General features: G+C 40.2%; 1 protein-coding gene across 1 annotated transcript; it reads left to right on the top strand.

The window, feature by feature from the left end:
- The first annotated feature begins 16998 nt into the window (after positions 1-16998).
- On the top strand, positions 16999-17817 carry LOC139884319 (uncharacterized). Its single transcript, XM_071868364.1, has one exon. It carries the CDS (start codon positions 16999-17001, stop codon positions 17815-17817), a length of 819 nt encoding a protein of 272 aa, XP_071724465.1.
- The last annotated feature ends 332 nt before the right edge of the window (positions 17818-18149 follow it).

The raw sequence follows: 18149 nt of genomic DNA, 5'->3' as shown, positions 1-18149 counted from the left end.
TCTTTATATCAGGCTTCGTTTATAACTGTCTGTACGTTCTAATCCTGTCTTTTGTATGCGGCTGACAAAGCGCTGGAGGCCTTTGCGCAGGTCCGTGACTTCTCTAAGAAGGAAGGGAAGAGGAAGATGTACGCATCCGTTGAGGTGTTCCTAGTCAGTGTTCTCGAGGACAAGAAAAGGCGACTCTCGACCCCTTCCCCACGTGCCGAAGTCAAGGAGGTGAAACCGTGAGTGGTTCCTCCGAGGAGGAAAGCAGTGAAGCCTATAGCAAGTAAGGCAGGCAAGAAGTGGCAGGCCCCCGAGCCCGATCTCTCTAGAGGATGACATGCATCCGGCCGTGGAATGGGCGGCCAAGGCCGTGATCGATGGTGACCGAGTGAAGCTGGAGGCCAAGGAGTGGCAAGATGTAGTGGATGGAGGTTTTGGCCACAACAAACTCATAATCTTTTTCCACTTTTCTTTCCTTAGATTATCATTTCTTATGTTCTGATGACTACCTTATAATGATCCAGCTCGGCCTTTTTTTTTCAGGCTGCCGACCATATTCATGAGCTAGTCAGGAGAAACGAGGAGCAAAAGCACATACATCAGACCGTGATGGATGATTTGAAGGAGACCGGAGAGAAGCTGGCTAAGAAACAGGCTCGGCTTCGGGATTTCGAGGACGAGCTGATGCTGACCAAGGCGAAATTAGAGAGCTTGAAGCACGAGGCCAGGAAACTTTGATAGGAAGTGAACGCAGGCTGGACGCCAGGCGGTGGAGACGTACAAACTCTCGAGGGACTTCCAAGCTGAAGCCATAAAAGCCACAGAAAAAGACTTGGCCTTTTTCAAGGGTGAGTCATTCAACGAAGCGTTGGTGGCTGTCCAAGCTCGATTTTTTAGGCTGACCTTTGCCAGCAAAATCTGGAATCCTTACAAGGCCGAGATGGAAGGAGATGAGGCTGATAATGATGCCGAGACCTATCAGGAGCCTCTTGCCCACCAAGAAGAGAATTTGCCTCCGACCATGGTTGATCTCGACGTGGACGAAGTTAAAGGGAGTCCGCTGGATGCTGAAGAAAGAAAAGCCACTGACTTAGAGGACGGGGCCAACAACACCTTTCTTGATTCCCTCCTCTATCAGGAAGATGGAATCCCAAATCGAGTTCCCACTCCACCAATGATTCCTACGGCGGGCTCCTCACATGCCGCCCTTACTCCTGCCACGCCATGACTTCCCAAGGCGATCGGCTCGTCCTTTTCCTAGCTTTCCGGGCCTGCGTGCCTTTGTTATCGGTCTGTTGGCCTTGTGTATATAACAAATTTTGGATACATCCCCTTCTTTGAGGTTTTAATTTAATCTCTTGATTGCATATTTTTCTGCATTTTTCTCTTTGAAGTGCCCTTGTTATACGATTTGCCCTAACAGAAGGAGGCGTTGACTTCAGCTCGGTGAAACAACGGCTTAGTCCCTGTGTATCATAGGTCTTACTTTTATTTCTCATTTTCCTTACAAAAAGGAGCGTCGGTGTGACTGTAGCTCTTAGCCGACATCTTGCCCTTTTTTGGTTTAGACTTAGGAAATTTTACTTGTTGGACTTAGAATTTATCATTGATTTGGCGTTTAGCTCTAAGTCGAGACTTCATTCTTTTAAATTTTTGCCTGAACAAAAAGGAAAGTGCTTGGCGTGGCTTTCAACTCTCAACCAAGATCTTGACCTTTTATGTTTAGGGAGTCTGAACTTTTACTTTTCCCAAACAAAGAGAAGCGTCGATATGGTCTTGGCTCTTAGCTGACATCTTAACCGACGTCTCGACTTTTCACTCGAGTTTTTTTCTTTGCGCTTTACTTTAAACAAGATCGGCCTCATAAAAGGACTATGAGAGGCGCTGATCAGTCTCTCGTCCGAGTTGCTTCGCTCGGCTTCTCTCGAGCTAGCAGTAGTGGTCAAACTGAATTACTTTGGCAGGCAGGGATCTATTGCAGGCCTCAGCATTTGTTCTCAGTCTTATTTATACTTTGATAGGTATTTAGGATTATCAAAAGGGAGATTGGTCTCGCTCCATTGTGGGTCGGCTAGGGCTATCAGGACAGCGTCGCCCGCTTGGGGGATTGCCTCTTTCCTCGCCTATGTTCATCGCACTCCTTCCAAGGCTAGTTTTGGGGTGGATACTGAGAGGACTAAGACTCTTCACCCTATGATCATCCTAGCCTCGATTATCTACCATTTTCACTAAATGGACTAAATGATGCCACTCATGGGACTTACACAATAGTTAATAGATGAGTTTAATGCCTCGTAGGACTTTTTACAAAAGATCCCTCAAGGGGCCGAATGGGAGACTTTTAGCTGAGTAAAGCCGCCAAGATGCTCTACGCTCTACTTATAGTAGGCACGAAGATTGATTGCATGCCAGCTCCTTGGGATGGGATTGCCATCAGGGGTCTCGAGGCGATAAGAGCCAGGCCGCGATACTCGGGCAATTCGGTATGGACCTTCCCAGTTGGGACTTAGCTTGCCAACAGCTTCGGTTGGCTTAGAAGCTTCTATCTCTCTGAGGACTAGGTCGCCGAGTTTGAAGAAGCGATGCCACACTCGATGGTTGTGGAATTTTGTAGTCAGCATTTTTTTTTTCTTCTAGGCGTACGGCAGCATCGTCCCTTACTTCTTCCATAAGGTCAAAGATTAAGCTTGATTCTTTCGGCGTTGTCCGCATAACCGATTTTACAGTGTTCCATTTCGAATGAACGTAGTTCAGCGTCCACCAGGATCACAACCTCAGTGCCAAACGTGAGACGGAATGGTATTTCGCCCAGTTGTGGTTCTTGCAAGTAGTTCTGTATGCCCACAATACTTTCGGTAGTTCATCCAGCCAATTCTTGCCCGACATCTCCAGCAACTTCTTTTTTATTCCCTTCATGAGCAACTTATTGGTTACCTCAAACTTGGGCATTGGCCGAAGGGTGTGCCACAAAGGTGAATCTACCATCAATGCGATACTTCTCCAAGAAATTTGCGAACCGGGCACTCGTGAACTAGATGCTCGGAGATGTTTGGTATGGCTTTGGCTTCAACCCATTTGGTGAAATAATCTATTTTCATGATTATTCCACTTCTTCTGACCCTTGGACGGGTGCAATGGGCCTACGATGTCTATTCCCCATATGTCAAATGAGATCGGAGAGAAAATCGGCGCACGATCCTCGGTTGGCTGACGAGGAATGGGTCCGAATCTTTGGTAGGGCTCGCAACGCTTCACAAACTCAGGTTAGTCTTTCTGAATGGTCGGCCAGAAGAATCGTTGACGGATGATCTTCAACGCTAGTGCCCGTTCCCCGAGGTGTTGGCCGCATATCCCCTCATGGGTTTCTCGAAGCACGTAGTCGGCTACCTCTGGTGTTAAACACTTGAGCAGAGGCATTGAAACCGAATGCTTGTACAAACTTCCATTAATGATTGTGCACTTGGCAGCTCTGCGTGCTAGCAGTCTAGCTTCGTCCGGGTCATCTGGGACAGTGTCGTGGGAGATATAGTTCATTATAGGCATCATCCAAGTTGTTGGTTGAGACAAGGAAGCCACTAGGGGCACGTAGATGGATGTTGCATCCAATCCAATACTTCGGTATAAACGGGTTTGTCGAATTCTTTAAGATCTCCCCAAAGCGAGCTTGGACAGAAGGTCGGCTTCGACATTATTCTCCCTTGGCATGTTGTCTACCCACGACCGGTCGAACTGGCTCAGCAGGTTCCTCACGATAGATAAGTATTTAGCCATCCTTTGGCTCTCGGGCTGTGTAATCCCCAAGAGATCTGGTTTACGACCAACTGCGAATCGCTATGGATGCAAATTCCCTCACTCGAAGTCTCTAGGCGAGGGCGAGGCCAATGAGCATCGCTTCATACTCGGTCTCGTTGTTGGTGGTGGTAAAGTTCAAAGTTAAAGCATACTCTATTGTGAAGTCGTCGGGGATGCAGTGGATTACTTCGGCTCCTTTCTCTATTTGTTGGAAGCACCATTCAAAGAACAAGTTTCCAACATTCCTCGTCAGGGGCTCCTTCCACGATGGGATTGACAATGGGATTTGATGCGGCTCCTTCAGCGTTAGCTTCCTGAGGTTCCTTTTCTGGGATTGTGCATTCCACGATGAAGTCCGCCAGGGCTTGGCCTTTAATTGCTAGTCTGGAATGATAAGATATGTCAAATTTGCCTAGCTCAACTGCCCAATTAATCATACAGCTGTTGGACTGATGTCGTGAAGTTTTCTTTCTCAAAGGCTGCTCGGTAAGGACCCGGATCGGGTGTGCCTGGAAGTACGGCCTCAATTTCCGTGCAGCTGTGACTAAAGCTAGCGCGAACTTCTCAACTCGGGAGTAACGAACCTCGGCTCCTTGAAGGATCTTGCTGATATTAATACATGATTTTTTTAGCTCGACCTTCTTCTCTGACAAAGGACAACACTGAGGGCCATAGAGGAAATGGCAAGATAAATAAATCAGGGGTTCTCCCTCTTTCAGCTTTGCCAAGAGGGGAGGAGAAGCCAGGTATCATTTTAGCTCCAGAAAGGCTTCTCAGAATTTTAGGAATCCATTGAAAGCCTTTTTGAGCATGTTGAAGAATGGGAGGCACTTATCTTCGGCTCTAGACATGAATCGGTCGAGGGCAATAACCCTACCGTGAGCCTCTGCACTACTTTGATGCTGGTATGCTCCGCCATCTCCATTACAGCGCATATCTTATTGGGCTTGGCTTCAATTCCTCTTTTAGAGATCATGAGGCCGAGGAATTTTCTGAACTTTATGCCGAAGGCGCATTTGGCCGGGTTTAGTTTCATCTGATATTTTCGGAGGATGGCGAACGACTGTGCCAAATTGTGCACATGATTCTCGGCTCAGATACTCTTGACGAGCATATCGTCAATATAGACTCCCATGTTGTGGCCTATCAGAGGCTTTAAAGATTTCGTTCACCAATCTCTGGTAGGTGGCTCCGACGCTTTTGAGGCCGAAAGGCATAACCATATAGCAGTAGAGGCCTCGGTCCGTGATGAAGGATACCTTCGGCACGTCGGACAGTAACATTAGGATTTGGTTTATAGCTGGAAAAGGCGTCCATGAAACTAAGAAGCTCGTGGTCAGCGGTTGCATCTATGAGATCCGAGGCAGTGGATAGTGATCCTTAGGGCACAAGGCGTTAAGATCACGAAAGTCGGTGCATATACGCCACTTTTCGTTATTCTTTTTTACTATAACGGGGTTTTATAGCCACTCAAAAAAAAATACCTTTACAATGAGTCTTCTCTGTTCCCATCAATGAGCTCACAAATCTTGAGGTAATTCCTGACAATAACAAAAACTGCATTATATAACTTTCTACTCTTAGTCTTAAGAAGTATCACCGCAAAAATTATTGGAAGAGATTGATTTCAAGGAAAACGTGGTCAGAAAGAGATGAATGCATCCACGAATTAAGACCTCTAATTTGCCATTCAATTCTTCTTCTAGAGCTCTAACTTTTGGTCCAGTGGCTAACATTGCAATTCCATCAGTTGGCTCCACAAGCAAATCAGGCCTACTGGTGCGGCGACGACTACAACATGGCTATCAAAGTTTACAGGGAAGGCTGCAAAATCATATTCAAACACCATTCATTTCAATTAAGATCATGGACACACCAGAATCTATTCTAGTTCCGGCAGAGAACCTAGAATTTCAAAATTTCTCAAGTGATATGTAATCAAATAGAAGAGTACTGCTAAACATTGATGCTGCTTCAACACAATCCAGTAGTTTCCCTTAGTTAAATTCATGGTGCAAAAACTTCAAATTCAACAAAGCTCGAGTATCATAAATATGGTCGTTTGTTGATTTCACCTCAAATTTGGGCCGTTTGTTGATTTCACCTCAGCAACCACTGATTTTTGCCGATAAACAGCTAGTTAGAACTACATTGAGTCCATCCATACATGAGCTAGCAGGAACCCCCACTTGAATCAAACAAAGCAGCTCTATATCAATATCAGGATATCAATGCATTTAGATCAGATTGTACGTGGTCGATCTCCATCTCCGCCTCTTCTGTTTTATAAAGTAATAATTAAAGAAGAATTTAAGAAACAATTATGAAAATTCCAACATGCCCTTTCTAAATTAAGTTGACGGTTCCCAATTTCGACTGTTCATAATTAATGAAACATACGAATAAGATATACGACAATCAATTGCAATTAGAATAACCAAATTCGGAATCGAAAGGTAAGGACATAAAACATAAATTGGGCGACGAACCAAAACCAAAATGGCCTTTCGACGTTCTTTCTAACCTGAATAACCAAGATCACAAAGGAGACGAAATCCGCAGAGAACTGAATAACAAAATTAAAAGAGGGAGATAAATCAATTACAGACTTTCAAGTTTCGAAATTGGAGAGTTGACATTGATCGTGGTGGGAGGTCGTGGGAGCGGTTATGGTGAACTCGAGGGAGAAGAGTTGTGGAGGTCGTGGAGGCACTAGTAGAAAATAGGACTAGCGCCATGCCAAAGGTATCAACGGATTTCGTCTATGGCCACGGCCTTTTAAGCGTGGTAATATTTTTGGTCCACAAGTAAAAAACCATGATGTAAGATACTTTACGCCACGATTTTATGACAACTATAAAAAGACGTAGTTTAAAAGGATAATACACCACGGTTTTAAACCGTGGAGACAATTATATGTTATTTTTTTGAGAAAGACGGAACATCCCTTCACTTCACATTGTCTGCAATTCAGACAAAACCCTTCACATTCACTGTAATTCAGACACAACCCTTCATATTCATTGGCATTCATTAAAGGCACACTCTTTCACTCTAGGTGTAATAAAAGCAAAGCATAAACTTATATGTATAAAAAAATTAGCAAGGGTCACATAGAACCATATCTAGCTACATTAATCATGAAATCTCCATCTCATAACAACAGGAAGAGGGCCGGTAATTCCAACACATCATCACCAAATAAGAAGAAATAAATAGGGCACCCTTCTTATGATGATCCGTTCGGCTCATCATACGACGATTCTTCAAAAGAGTCGGGGAGCTTCTCCGATTCTGATGATTCTGAACAGTTCCCCTATGAATTAGAGAGGGAACAAACATCCGCTGAGCTAAATGGTTCTGATAGCAACACAAGAATCAGAAGGCAATGGTATTTATGACCAAGACTACGAATGGGATGATGATAAAGATAAAGAGGAGGATGATGACGAGGACGTGGATGAAGATGAAGATGAAGAGGAGGATGATGATGACAATGATGATGATGAAGGAGATGATGACTAATTAGTAAATCAGATAGTTTAATTTTCATTTTCTATCTTTTGGCTTCTAATTAATTATTGCTTGTATTTTTGTATTATTGCTTGTATTTTTGGTTTTAATTAAAGTATTTTGTTAACTTCAAATGAACTCATGAAGCAATTAATCAAAGTATTTAGTTATCTATTAGATCTGATTTTAAATTGAATTTGATTTGCAATGTTTTCGGAATGCATAACGATTGTTCTAAAAACGTGGAGGGTGTTTATATGACCACGGTTTTAAAAATCGTCGCTATATAGGTTGTAGTCACGCTTAGAAAAACGTGGCTGAGACGCCTGCTCCCGACCCTACTTGCGAGGATCGAGATTGATATCCCGTTGGTACCTATACATGACGTGGACCTGGCTTGATATGCGGAAGTGGAACCCTACTTATGCCTCATAGCCCGAGCTTATCCTATTTTTCTAACCTGGAGAAAAATATAAATATGTTTTTGGGAAACTGTAAGCTTTCGCTTAGTGAGAGTTATTATAAAAACGTTAAGTTTTCATATACTGAATAAAATCTGGAATGAATTACTGAACTGATATCCGTAAAACCAAATTGAAATCATGGAATTATGAAATGTTTATTCAAACATGTTTATGAATAAATCATAAAATAATTTATGATGATTAGCTAATATATTAATAGAATATATATATATAATTTACTTGCTATATGACAATGCTGGAATATATATTTTATGAATATATATTTAACGTGCTGTATAATCATGCGAGAATATATATATATATTTTACGAACTATACATTAATTCTGATATAGCTATATATATATTTAATGGACATGTTTATATTTATGAATTTGTTACTAAGCTACAGTAGTATCTGACTACTATAGTAATGTCGTACACAACACATACGACTAAACATCAATATCTGATTGATGGCGTACCATTTGCGCAGACTTAATTATGGGGTCACCTGGTTGGACCTAGCATGACTTAAGGTCACATGAATGGACCTGACACTACTGACTATAAAGCATGTGAAACACAGGTCACCAGAATGGACCTGGTACTACTGAATATAAAACATGTGTGGCTTAAGTTCTTATATAATTTATATATATATAATTATTATGTAATTATATATATAATATATGAATAACTGAATATTAACTATATAGTTTATCTAAACTATACGTGTAATCATGATTAAAATCTGAATTTATTTTTGAAGGTCTCCAGGCCATCTACGACTATTTAATTTTTAAAGTAACTATGTCATACCATGAAAATCATAAAATCATAAATCATGCATAAATGTTATGTATGGCATAGTGGTCTAAAGCATTCAACATGAATATACGTGTAACATCTGTAATGAAATTATAATAAAACTCATTGTCGTTGAAGCCGTATATTCGTGTTCGTCCTCCATAGAGTAGCTCGTGCCATTCTGTCTGAAATCGATACTAACGTTAATAGCTATCGAATCTACATGATAAATAAATTTAGAATACTTGAAAAGTTCGATGTTAATTCCCTGTTAGATATTACGTGAATTACCGACTTAACGACATCGATAATTTGTTAACCGTAATTCTAAACTAATGACGTCGAAATAAAAATGCTACAAATGATTTTTTCGTAGGTCTTACTTGTTAGCATTTCTACATGATTAATTTAATAATGAATCACTGACAATAATTATTTTATTTTGATAAATAAATATATTTTTTTAAAATTATTCATAACATGATATTATTGTTAATCAAAATATAATTTAACCTAAATTCAATTTTTATATTGAATTATTTGATTTAAAACAAATATTAACATATAGTTAAGAATCAACTTAACACATGATTTTACTTTTACAATCCAAAAATTTAGTTTGACCAATTTTTTTACATAATCAGGTTTCAAAATAATTTATAATATTTACTGTAAAAATTTCATAGATTCGGAGCAAATATTGTAGGTTATATTAGGTTCGGAAGATTAAAATCAAGTTTTAGGGTTTCCATTTAGGGTTGGGAATCTAAAATGGGCTGAGTGAACAGTAATGGACTGGGCTGCATGAATAGTGTTATTGGGCCGAATGACAAAAACACAAGAGTTGGTCCGAAAGCTCGGCCTACTCAGTGAAGACTTGGTTTTCTATAAATAAACACAAAGTCTGAAGGTAAAAATGGACATTTAACGTTGATATCCAGTTCAATTAAAGAAGAACCGATTTGATTTGAATTGAACCGAATTGATTCGGTTTGAATCGAACTGAACCATTTTATTACGATTAAATGAATTGAACCGAATTGACTTGTATCGAACCGAATTGACTTGTATCGAACCGAATTGATTTTTAATTGAACCGGTTGGTATTACTGTAATTATTTTAAAAACTGAGGGGCAAAAATGGTTATTTGACTTGGTCATCTTCAACCTCTCTTCTCCGTCGCGTCATCACTGTTCCTGCATGGTTGACGACAATTCTGACGACTGCAAGACTTGAACCACATACCATTTGACTTGTTTCGACGTCACAAACACGATGGTAACTTTAGATTTTTCTAACTCGTCCTAGATTTCTTGAAATCACGATTTTACCAAATCGGTTCGATTTTATAAAACTCCAAGTTAGACTCCAAGCTTCTAGTATGTTAAACTACATGTTATAAAGATCGTTTCTATGTGGAAATTACTAAGAAAAACGTACTATAGAGGACCGAAATTTACCTCCAAGGTTTCGGTCGGTTCGGTTCATTTCCTTAACGTCGTCCATTTGAAAAATCGTCGCCGGTTCCGAGCTCCTCGTTACCCCGTATACGACATACTGAAATTTGGGACAATTCCGAGAAAGTTGGATTTTGGGCAGTTAATAATTACACGATTTTGTTAAATTAGACGTGAAAATCTCGACAACACGATATGAGGAATCGAAAAACTTACCCAATATTGAACTGAAAAATGAACTAGAATGATTGGAATGAACTAAATTGTTCCGTAGTTTCTACAAAAAAAATTCTCGTCGTGAGAAAAATTTTTGTCGACTGACGAAGATTTGTGAACTGATGAAATAAATGAAGACGGAGGGATTTTATGCTTAAGGAAAATAATTGTTGCGAGAGTGGGAAAGTAGAGTAGCATAGGGGAAGAAAATAAGTGTGTCGGCAGCCGAAAGGTAATATACTTAACTTTCCGTTCCGTCACGAACATATGTATTAATACCTGATATTTCGGGTACAATACTCGATATTCGATGTAAGAAATAAATAGTCAAAATTATATACTGATGATCGAAAAATAATTCGCTATACACTTTATATCTCAAACTGCTACGTGACATAATTAATTGCTAACTTGATTTAATAAAAAAATTCTGACTTTATTAAAATACGGAATGTAATATGCGTCGACTACATTACAAATCGAATAGATATAAGCTTAAATAAGTCATTATTTACGCGTTACTATCGTTGGCACGCATAACAACATTGGAAAAAGATCGGATCGTGACTTTATGTCTCTATCTATGGCGCGATTATCAAAGTACTAAAAATCGGGTCATTACAGTGGCCATAATGAACAGAAATATTAATTCAGATTCTACTTAGTATTTGATCGAAACACTCAAAAGTCATATAAGTACTCACTCGACCGCTCGTCTCGTCTTCGTGTAACCCTAATTTCTCCTTTTATACACTCTGTGAAATATTCTCCAGGATTTTAGTGTCTCAATTTCATTCCACATTTTCTTCGTCGTTCGCGCTAATTTTTAGGTTTTAAGGTACAATTTCCGTCTTGCTTTCTGTTATTTGGAGTTTATGGTTTGTTGTGGGTGAATGCGCTCTTATCGACTTTGATAGTTGTAGTTATAGTTGTAGACTTGTAGTTGTAGTTGTACGTATTTGCTTTTTATGTGATAATGTACATACAATTTGATTAGTTAAAGTTGCTATTTAAGGAATAGAGTTTAGTTAACAGATTTGAAATGGACAAATATTTCTAGCCGTTGGTTTAATTAACAGATTTGAAAGTTTTGTGATTTATTCTGGTTTGGAATTGGTATTTGTATAACATGTTCTGTGAATTGGTGAATAACACTTTTCGTCATATTAATCTCTTTTCAGGCCAAAATGTCGTTGATGAGGATTCTTGCAAGGAGGAGGTTGGTTATGACGTTAATTTCAGAGTACCATATTTATGGGGTTAATGCAATAGTAAGTGTACATTATCATTAAGTAAATTTCAATTGTTACTTATATAAAGGATTGGTTAGTTAATTTAAGTCTTTTTTAATTATCTCTTTGTAATTTCAGACGCTCCCAAAGGAATGGCTAGGTTCTATTGCAATGAGTGAGGTCGCCACTCACATTGTGATGAAATGGCAAGATAGTTGTACTTTGTGTGGTAAGCAACACTTCCCTCATTCTTGTCGTTATACAGTTATCCAACCATTAAAGGGATAACAACCAGAGTAGCCATACGGGGCTCATGGTAATAAGGTAGGAACAATTCTCTACTACGAAGCTGATGAACAGGTTAACGGTACCGACCTCGTAGTTAAAGTTTTCTCGTGTTCTCCTCCTGATAATTAACCATGGATATGCTGGTGAGTGGATCATTAGATCTATTTTTCTTGTTGGCACTCAGACAGTCACCAAGGGTCCTTTTGGTTATCCGTCGGATGTTATGGTTGAGGTTCAGAGACGAGTGTGTACCCATATCCGAGTGCAAGAAGAGCATCTAGAGCATCTTCAGATGACCCCACTGGTATGATTTCATCTTTGTTTTATGATTTTTATGCTTGCCATATATATATATGCTATCTTCATATATATATTTGGTTTGTTTGTTTGATTTGTTTTTTTTTTTGTTACATGTGTAGTCTCCGAATAATGATCATCTCAAGGGGTTGGCTCTTGGCTACAATCATATCAGGCAAGTTCTCCTTATTTCTTCTTATGCAGTTTACACTTGTATGCTGACAGTCGAAATGGAGGAACAAAGATCGAGAATTTCAGGCTTCGACTTTACCCTCTTATGTGCACATCAGTCGTCGGAGATAGCATAATACTGCAATGGGCAGGAGAGACAGATGATGGTACAGCTGCTCTATAGGCTAGAGTTTGGAAAAATTGAGAGTAGGAACCTGCTATATATAGACAGCTTTTCGGGCTCAATTGTATTTAATGTTTCTTTTTGAACAAACATAATGGAAGACTAATTTCTTGTTTCTTGGATATTAATGTTGAATTAATCATATTATTAGTTTTATGTTAAGTTCTTATCATTTGTCTTAATTTTATATTTTAGGTGTAATGTTTTCGATTGATTTTAACTGGAATATATTTGTTGAGAGATTACAATTCAAGTGGCCTCCATAAGGGAAATTGTTCTTGGGGATGAAGTGTAGTCATTGGCCAGGGTCTGTAAAGCATGGAGAGATTATGATTTCAAATCGTGCCGTATAAGCTAAATAACCGTGGCATTCTATCATGGACACGATTTAACAAACGTGGCTATGGTTGGCAGGTTTTTTTGAAATTTTTGGAACAGTAAATTTTAAAACTCCTTCTCATCCCCTTATAAATTAGTTAGTCTACCTGAAATCTATCTCTCAAAGCTCAATTCTTCTCAATCTCGTCATCTCTCAAAGCTCAATTATGATCAATTCCGACATTCATTCTTCACCATTTCGTCGTATCTTCTTCTCCATCACTTCCGTCATCTATTCTGGTGAACGCATTGCCGTCATCTATCTGATACTTCGAACTAGTGGAAATTTCCTCGTTGGTTTATATCTGACAAGGTATGCAATTTGATTGTTGAATGAATATATATGAACTGATTGAATCAAATTATATGCTCATCATGGGAAATATGAGTTTTTCAAAGTGTAGATGAATCGACATAATTGTGTTGCTGGATAAAGTTTAGAATTTGATAAGTTGTCCATTCTTATTTCAGTGTCACATTATGGTGATTGACAAGTCATGGCTAGACCTCCCTATATATACTTCAGGGTACATAAAGGGTGTTAAATCTTTTCTGGATTTTGCATTTACAAAGGGAAAGCCACAGGGAGGACAGATTTTGTGCCCATGTAAGTTTTGTTCGAATCTTTATTGGTTTAGGCGGGATCTGGTCGATGACCATCTCACTGCCAATGGGTGGATTGATGACTACCCTATATGGACTGACCATGGGGAATCAATCCAAATTAACCTTCCATATAACAATAGGGATGAGGGTTTTAAAAGAAATGATGATAACGTCAAAGGTCGAGTAAAGGTATTGAAGGTCAAAGCTCATACTCCAAGCACCTCAGAGCATGAAAAATTTGAATCAACGAGTCCTTCACATCATCACCTGTCCACTACAGTTAGCCTTTATGAGTTTATGCCTAAGGCATGGAAATCAAGTCATCCTCTAGAAAATGAAGAGCTACAAGATGCCATCGATGATCATGATAGGCAAGACTTGGAGGTTAGGCCAACAATAGCTTCTAGAAAGGAGGATCTTACGACACGAGTCCAATGTAAAAGGCATGCTAGCCGAGCTCACCTTTATGGAGGACCTTCGATAAAGAGGCAGTGTTATGATATTGATGATGAGTTGAATCCTCACCAAGCAAAAGAAGATGAGCTACGACTCCAATAAATAACGAAGCGGCTTCAACAAGTACTTCGATTATGTTATCAAGTGCAAGAAGATCAGGAGGTTTCTAAGGAAGAGTTGAAGGAAGAGCAAGACTTTTCTACGGAGGAGTCTAAGGGAAAACAGGAGGTTATCATCGAGTCTCTCAAATGTGACGAGGTCTTTGAGGAGATACCTGATCAAAAGTTAACATTTACTGATAAGGATATGCAAATCAAACAACTCTATAACCGACCCCTCTATCTTGTTGGTTTTATTCAAGAGCATAGAGTTCAGAAAATCTTTGTTGATGGTGGGTCAGTCGTAAACATCATGCCTTTGCGAATGGTTGAAGAGTTAGGCGTGCCTATTGGTGAGATAAAAAGTAGTTATTTGAAGATTTTGGGCTTCAACCAAGATGCACAAAGAGTAGTTGGGAGGATAATTCTAAAGCTTCTCATTGACTAGGACAGAATTTTAAGTGATTGACATAGACACCACCTATAATGTTTTAGGAGGGAATGGATCCATGAGTATGGTGTTGTCCCATCTACCTTGCATCAATGTATTAAGTATTAGGATGGTAATGAAGAGAAGACTATCAAAGCTGACCCTAATCCATTCACCCTAGCTGAAGCATTCTCCGCCGATGCTATGTACTACAACTTTAGGATGGATGAGATGGTAAAGCATATGGACCTTAGGCAAGCCCAAGCTATTGAAGAAAGTCAATCCTCAAAGGTTGAGATTCAGCAAGAAGCAAAGGCTAGCTTAGAAAGTGATACCATGGGGAAGGCTTCCCATGTACTGTCATCAACCAAGCCACGCCAAAAATATAGGTTAGCTAAGGTGGGAAATCAACCAAAGGAAAAGAAGAATAGTTTTGTAGGGTTCAGTCTCCCACTTGGAATGAAATTTGGAACGCTTGAAACCGCAAGGAAAGTATATGCTAGCTCCATCACCAACAAAATTCCTAAGATAGAAACTCCTTCCCAATGAGTTAATGGGTTTGATCCTAATGCAGATAAACTCTTAGCTAAGGCAGGTCATGACATGGGAGCTGTAGTTGTTGGATCAGATGAAGGTCGACCATGGAAGGAAGGTAATTCTCAACAATCTAAAGAAGGGCTAGGATTCATGCCATAAGCACGTCCTACCACTCGACAAGCGACGAAATTTGTGGTGGCATCCCAAAGCGATTCTATCCCTAAGGTTTCATCCAACCATGTTTCGATAGTGGAAGATCAACCAGAATCGCTCAGCCAACTGAGCTCGAAAGAGTATCAACCTTCCAACGCCTTGGAAAAAAGGTACAACTGGCTAAGCCAACCGAGTTGGAAAGAATATCAGCCTTCCAACGTCTAGGAAAAAGGGTACGACCTCGCCTATCAAAACCTATCTTAATCACTAAACTCCCACCTTCAAAGCTTGAATGCAAGTCAGCCTTTGAACAACTCGAGTTCCCAATTTCACGAAAGGGAATGAGAGAGGTACAAAGATTGTTGGCTAAATATCGTCTTCGGGTCAATGCCCATGCTAAAGTAAGGAAAAGTGAAAAAACTCATCATCGAAAGCAAAAGGCAAGAAGGGCTAAGGTAATCACAACCAAGAGGGAACAATTGGTCATCTCTACGACCTTCCCACTTGTTGCAAAATTCAAAACAACTCCAAAGGATAACGTAGAGGTGGAGGAAGAAACAGACCAACTTCAAGAGACATGTGTGGTAAGAGTTAACCATATATCAATTGTGAATGATAGGGAGGAACCAAGTGAACAAGGTGCTCCTTCGATTGATAAAAAGGAGGAGCCAGCAGAGACAAATGCAAAGAAAGCACCTCTAGCCTTTGAGGAAGGCAATAAGCTTGCAATAGACCCCTTGAAGGAAGTTAACCTTGGGACTCTGGATGATCCTCGTCCTATCTTTATAAGTGGAAATTTAAGTCCAGAGGAGGAAGTTGATTATATAAACCTTCTAAAGGAATATATAGATGTGTTTGCTTGGTCATATAAAGAAATGCCCAGCCTAAACCCAAAGGTGGCCGTCCATAATCTCTCACTCAGAAAAGGAGTTAGACTAATTAAGCAAGCTCAAAGACGCTTCCGCCCGGAGCTTATCCCCATGATCGAATTAGAAGTAGACAAGCTCATCGAGGTATGTTTTATTAAAGAGGTTAAGTATCCAACCTGGATCTCTAACATCGTTTCGGTGAAGAAGAAGAATGGTCAGATCCGAGTGTGTGTGGACTTTAGAGACTTGAACTTGGCATGCCCAAAAGATGATTTTCCACTCCCCATTATTGAAGCCATGGTAGAAGCTACAACAGGGCATGAAATCTTATCGTTCATGGATGGAACATCTGGGTATAATCAGATTTTCATGGCACCAAATGATCAAGAGCTAACTGCTTTTCGGACTCCCAAGGGGATTTATTGTTATATGGTCATGCCTTTTGGATTGAAGAATGCATGAGCCACTTACCAAAGAGCTATGTAGAAGATCTTTGATGACATCCTTCACCATAAGGTGGAATGCTATGTGGATGACTTGGTGGTGAAGTCCAAGAAAAGAGAACAACACTTAGATGATCTACGCGTAGTCTTTGAAAGGTTACGAAAATATAACCTTCGGATGAGCCCATTAAAATGTGGATTTTGGGGTAACCACGGGAAAGTTCTTAGGCTTTTTAGTTCGTCATAGAGGAATCGAAATCGATCAAGCCTAGATTGACTCCATCATCAATACGTCGGCACCACATAATATTCATGAGCTCAAAAGTCTACAAGGGAAGCTTGCCTACATTAGGCGTTTCATCTCTAATTTAGCCGGGAGGTGTCGACCGTTCCATCAGCTCATGAAGAAAGATACACCATTTATTTGGAATGAAGAATGTGATAAGGCTTTTCAACGGTTAAAGGATTATCTCATCAACCCTCCAGTACTCCAAGAACCAGTTTAAGGTCGACCTCTTGTCCTTTATCTAGCAGCTAATGAGGCTTCTCTCGGAGTCTTACTTGCTCAAGAAAATGACCAAGGAAAGGAGTGTGCACTTTATAACTTGAGTAGGACGATGAATGGGCCCGAGCTACGATACTCTCCTATTGAAAAGATTTATCTTGCCCTCATGTTGGCTATCAAGAAGCTTTGTCATTACATGCATGTACATCCCATTCGCCTAATCTCAAGGGCTGATCCGATCAAGTACATATTAGCTCAACCCGTTCTATCCGGACGCCTAGCCAAGCGCGCTCTTCTACTTCAAGAATTTGAAATTACATTTGTTCCACAAAGAGCCGTCAAGGGACAAGCAATAGCAGGCTTTCTTGCCGACTGTCCCATCCCAAATGATTGGGTTCTTTCGGATGTTCTACCTGATGAAGATGTGTTCTATGTGTCCATCTCTCAAAATTGGTGCAGGTTCTTTGTTGGGGCTTCTAGAAAGGATGGTGCCGGTGCAGGTGTCGTATTTATGTCTCCAGAAGGTGATGTTGCTCCATTCTCGTTTATCTTAAGTAGGAGTTGCTCTAATAACGTAGCTGAATATCAAGCACTAATTCTTGGGTTAGAAGCCGCGATTGGTATGAAGCTTTACCACTTAAGGATCTTTGGTGATTCTCTCCTTATCATCAATCAAGTTCTTGGGATCTATGAGGTGAGGAAGGAAGAGTTAGAGCCCTACTATCAATATGCACAAGTACTAATGGGGTGGTTTCTCTCCATAACCCTTGAGCACGTTCCAAGGATGAAAAATCAACAAGCAAATGGTCTTGCTAATCTAGCATCAACACTCACCTTTCCAGAGCGAGCAATTAAAATAGAGGTTCGTAAGGCATGGATAGTTCCTGCCCTCTTCCCTTTTGATGAAGACATAATGAATGAAGCACTTTAGAGGAAGCCAACCACTGAAACACTCATGGCCGATGTGGTGGCTAGTGAGGAAGACGAACCATCAGCTGAGCAAGAACAAGGGGCATCTCAGCAAGAGGAGGAAATGGAAGATTGGATGATAGTTCTTATTGACTATTTAGAGCATGAAAAACGTCCAAGTGATCCTAAGAAGAAGGTAGACATCCAAAGACGTGCACCAAGATTCGTATGTTATAAAGGTTCTTTGTATAGACGATCATTTGAAGGGGTTTGACTATGATGCCTTGGTGCAGAAGAAGCCAACAAAGCAATGGAGGAAGCTCATGATGGAGTATGTGGTTCTCATCAATCAGG

This window comes from Rutidosis leptorrhynchoides, unplaced genomic scaffold (genome assembly GCF_046630445.1).
Source record: "Rutidosis leptorrhynchoides isolate AG116_Rl617_1_P2 unplaced genomic scaffold, CSIRO_AGI_Rlap_v1 contig535, whole genome shotgun sequence".
NCBI classification, from domain to species: Eukaryota; Viridiplantae; Streptophyta; class Magnoliopsida; order Asterales; family Asteraceae; genus Rutidosis; species Rutidosis leptorrhynchoides.
This window is presented reverse-complemented; position numbering and strand designations above follow the sequence as displayed.

Bases quoted from the DNA above. Each gene is read 5' to 3' on its own strand.
- LOC139884319 (XM_071868364.1), top strand. From the start codon at position 16,999: ATGAATGGGCCCGAGCTACGATACTCTCCTATTGAAAAGATTTATCTT.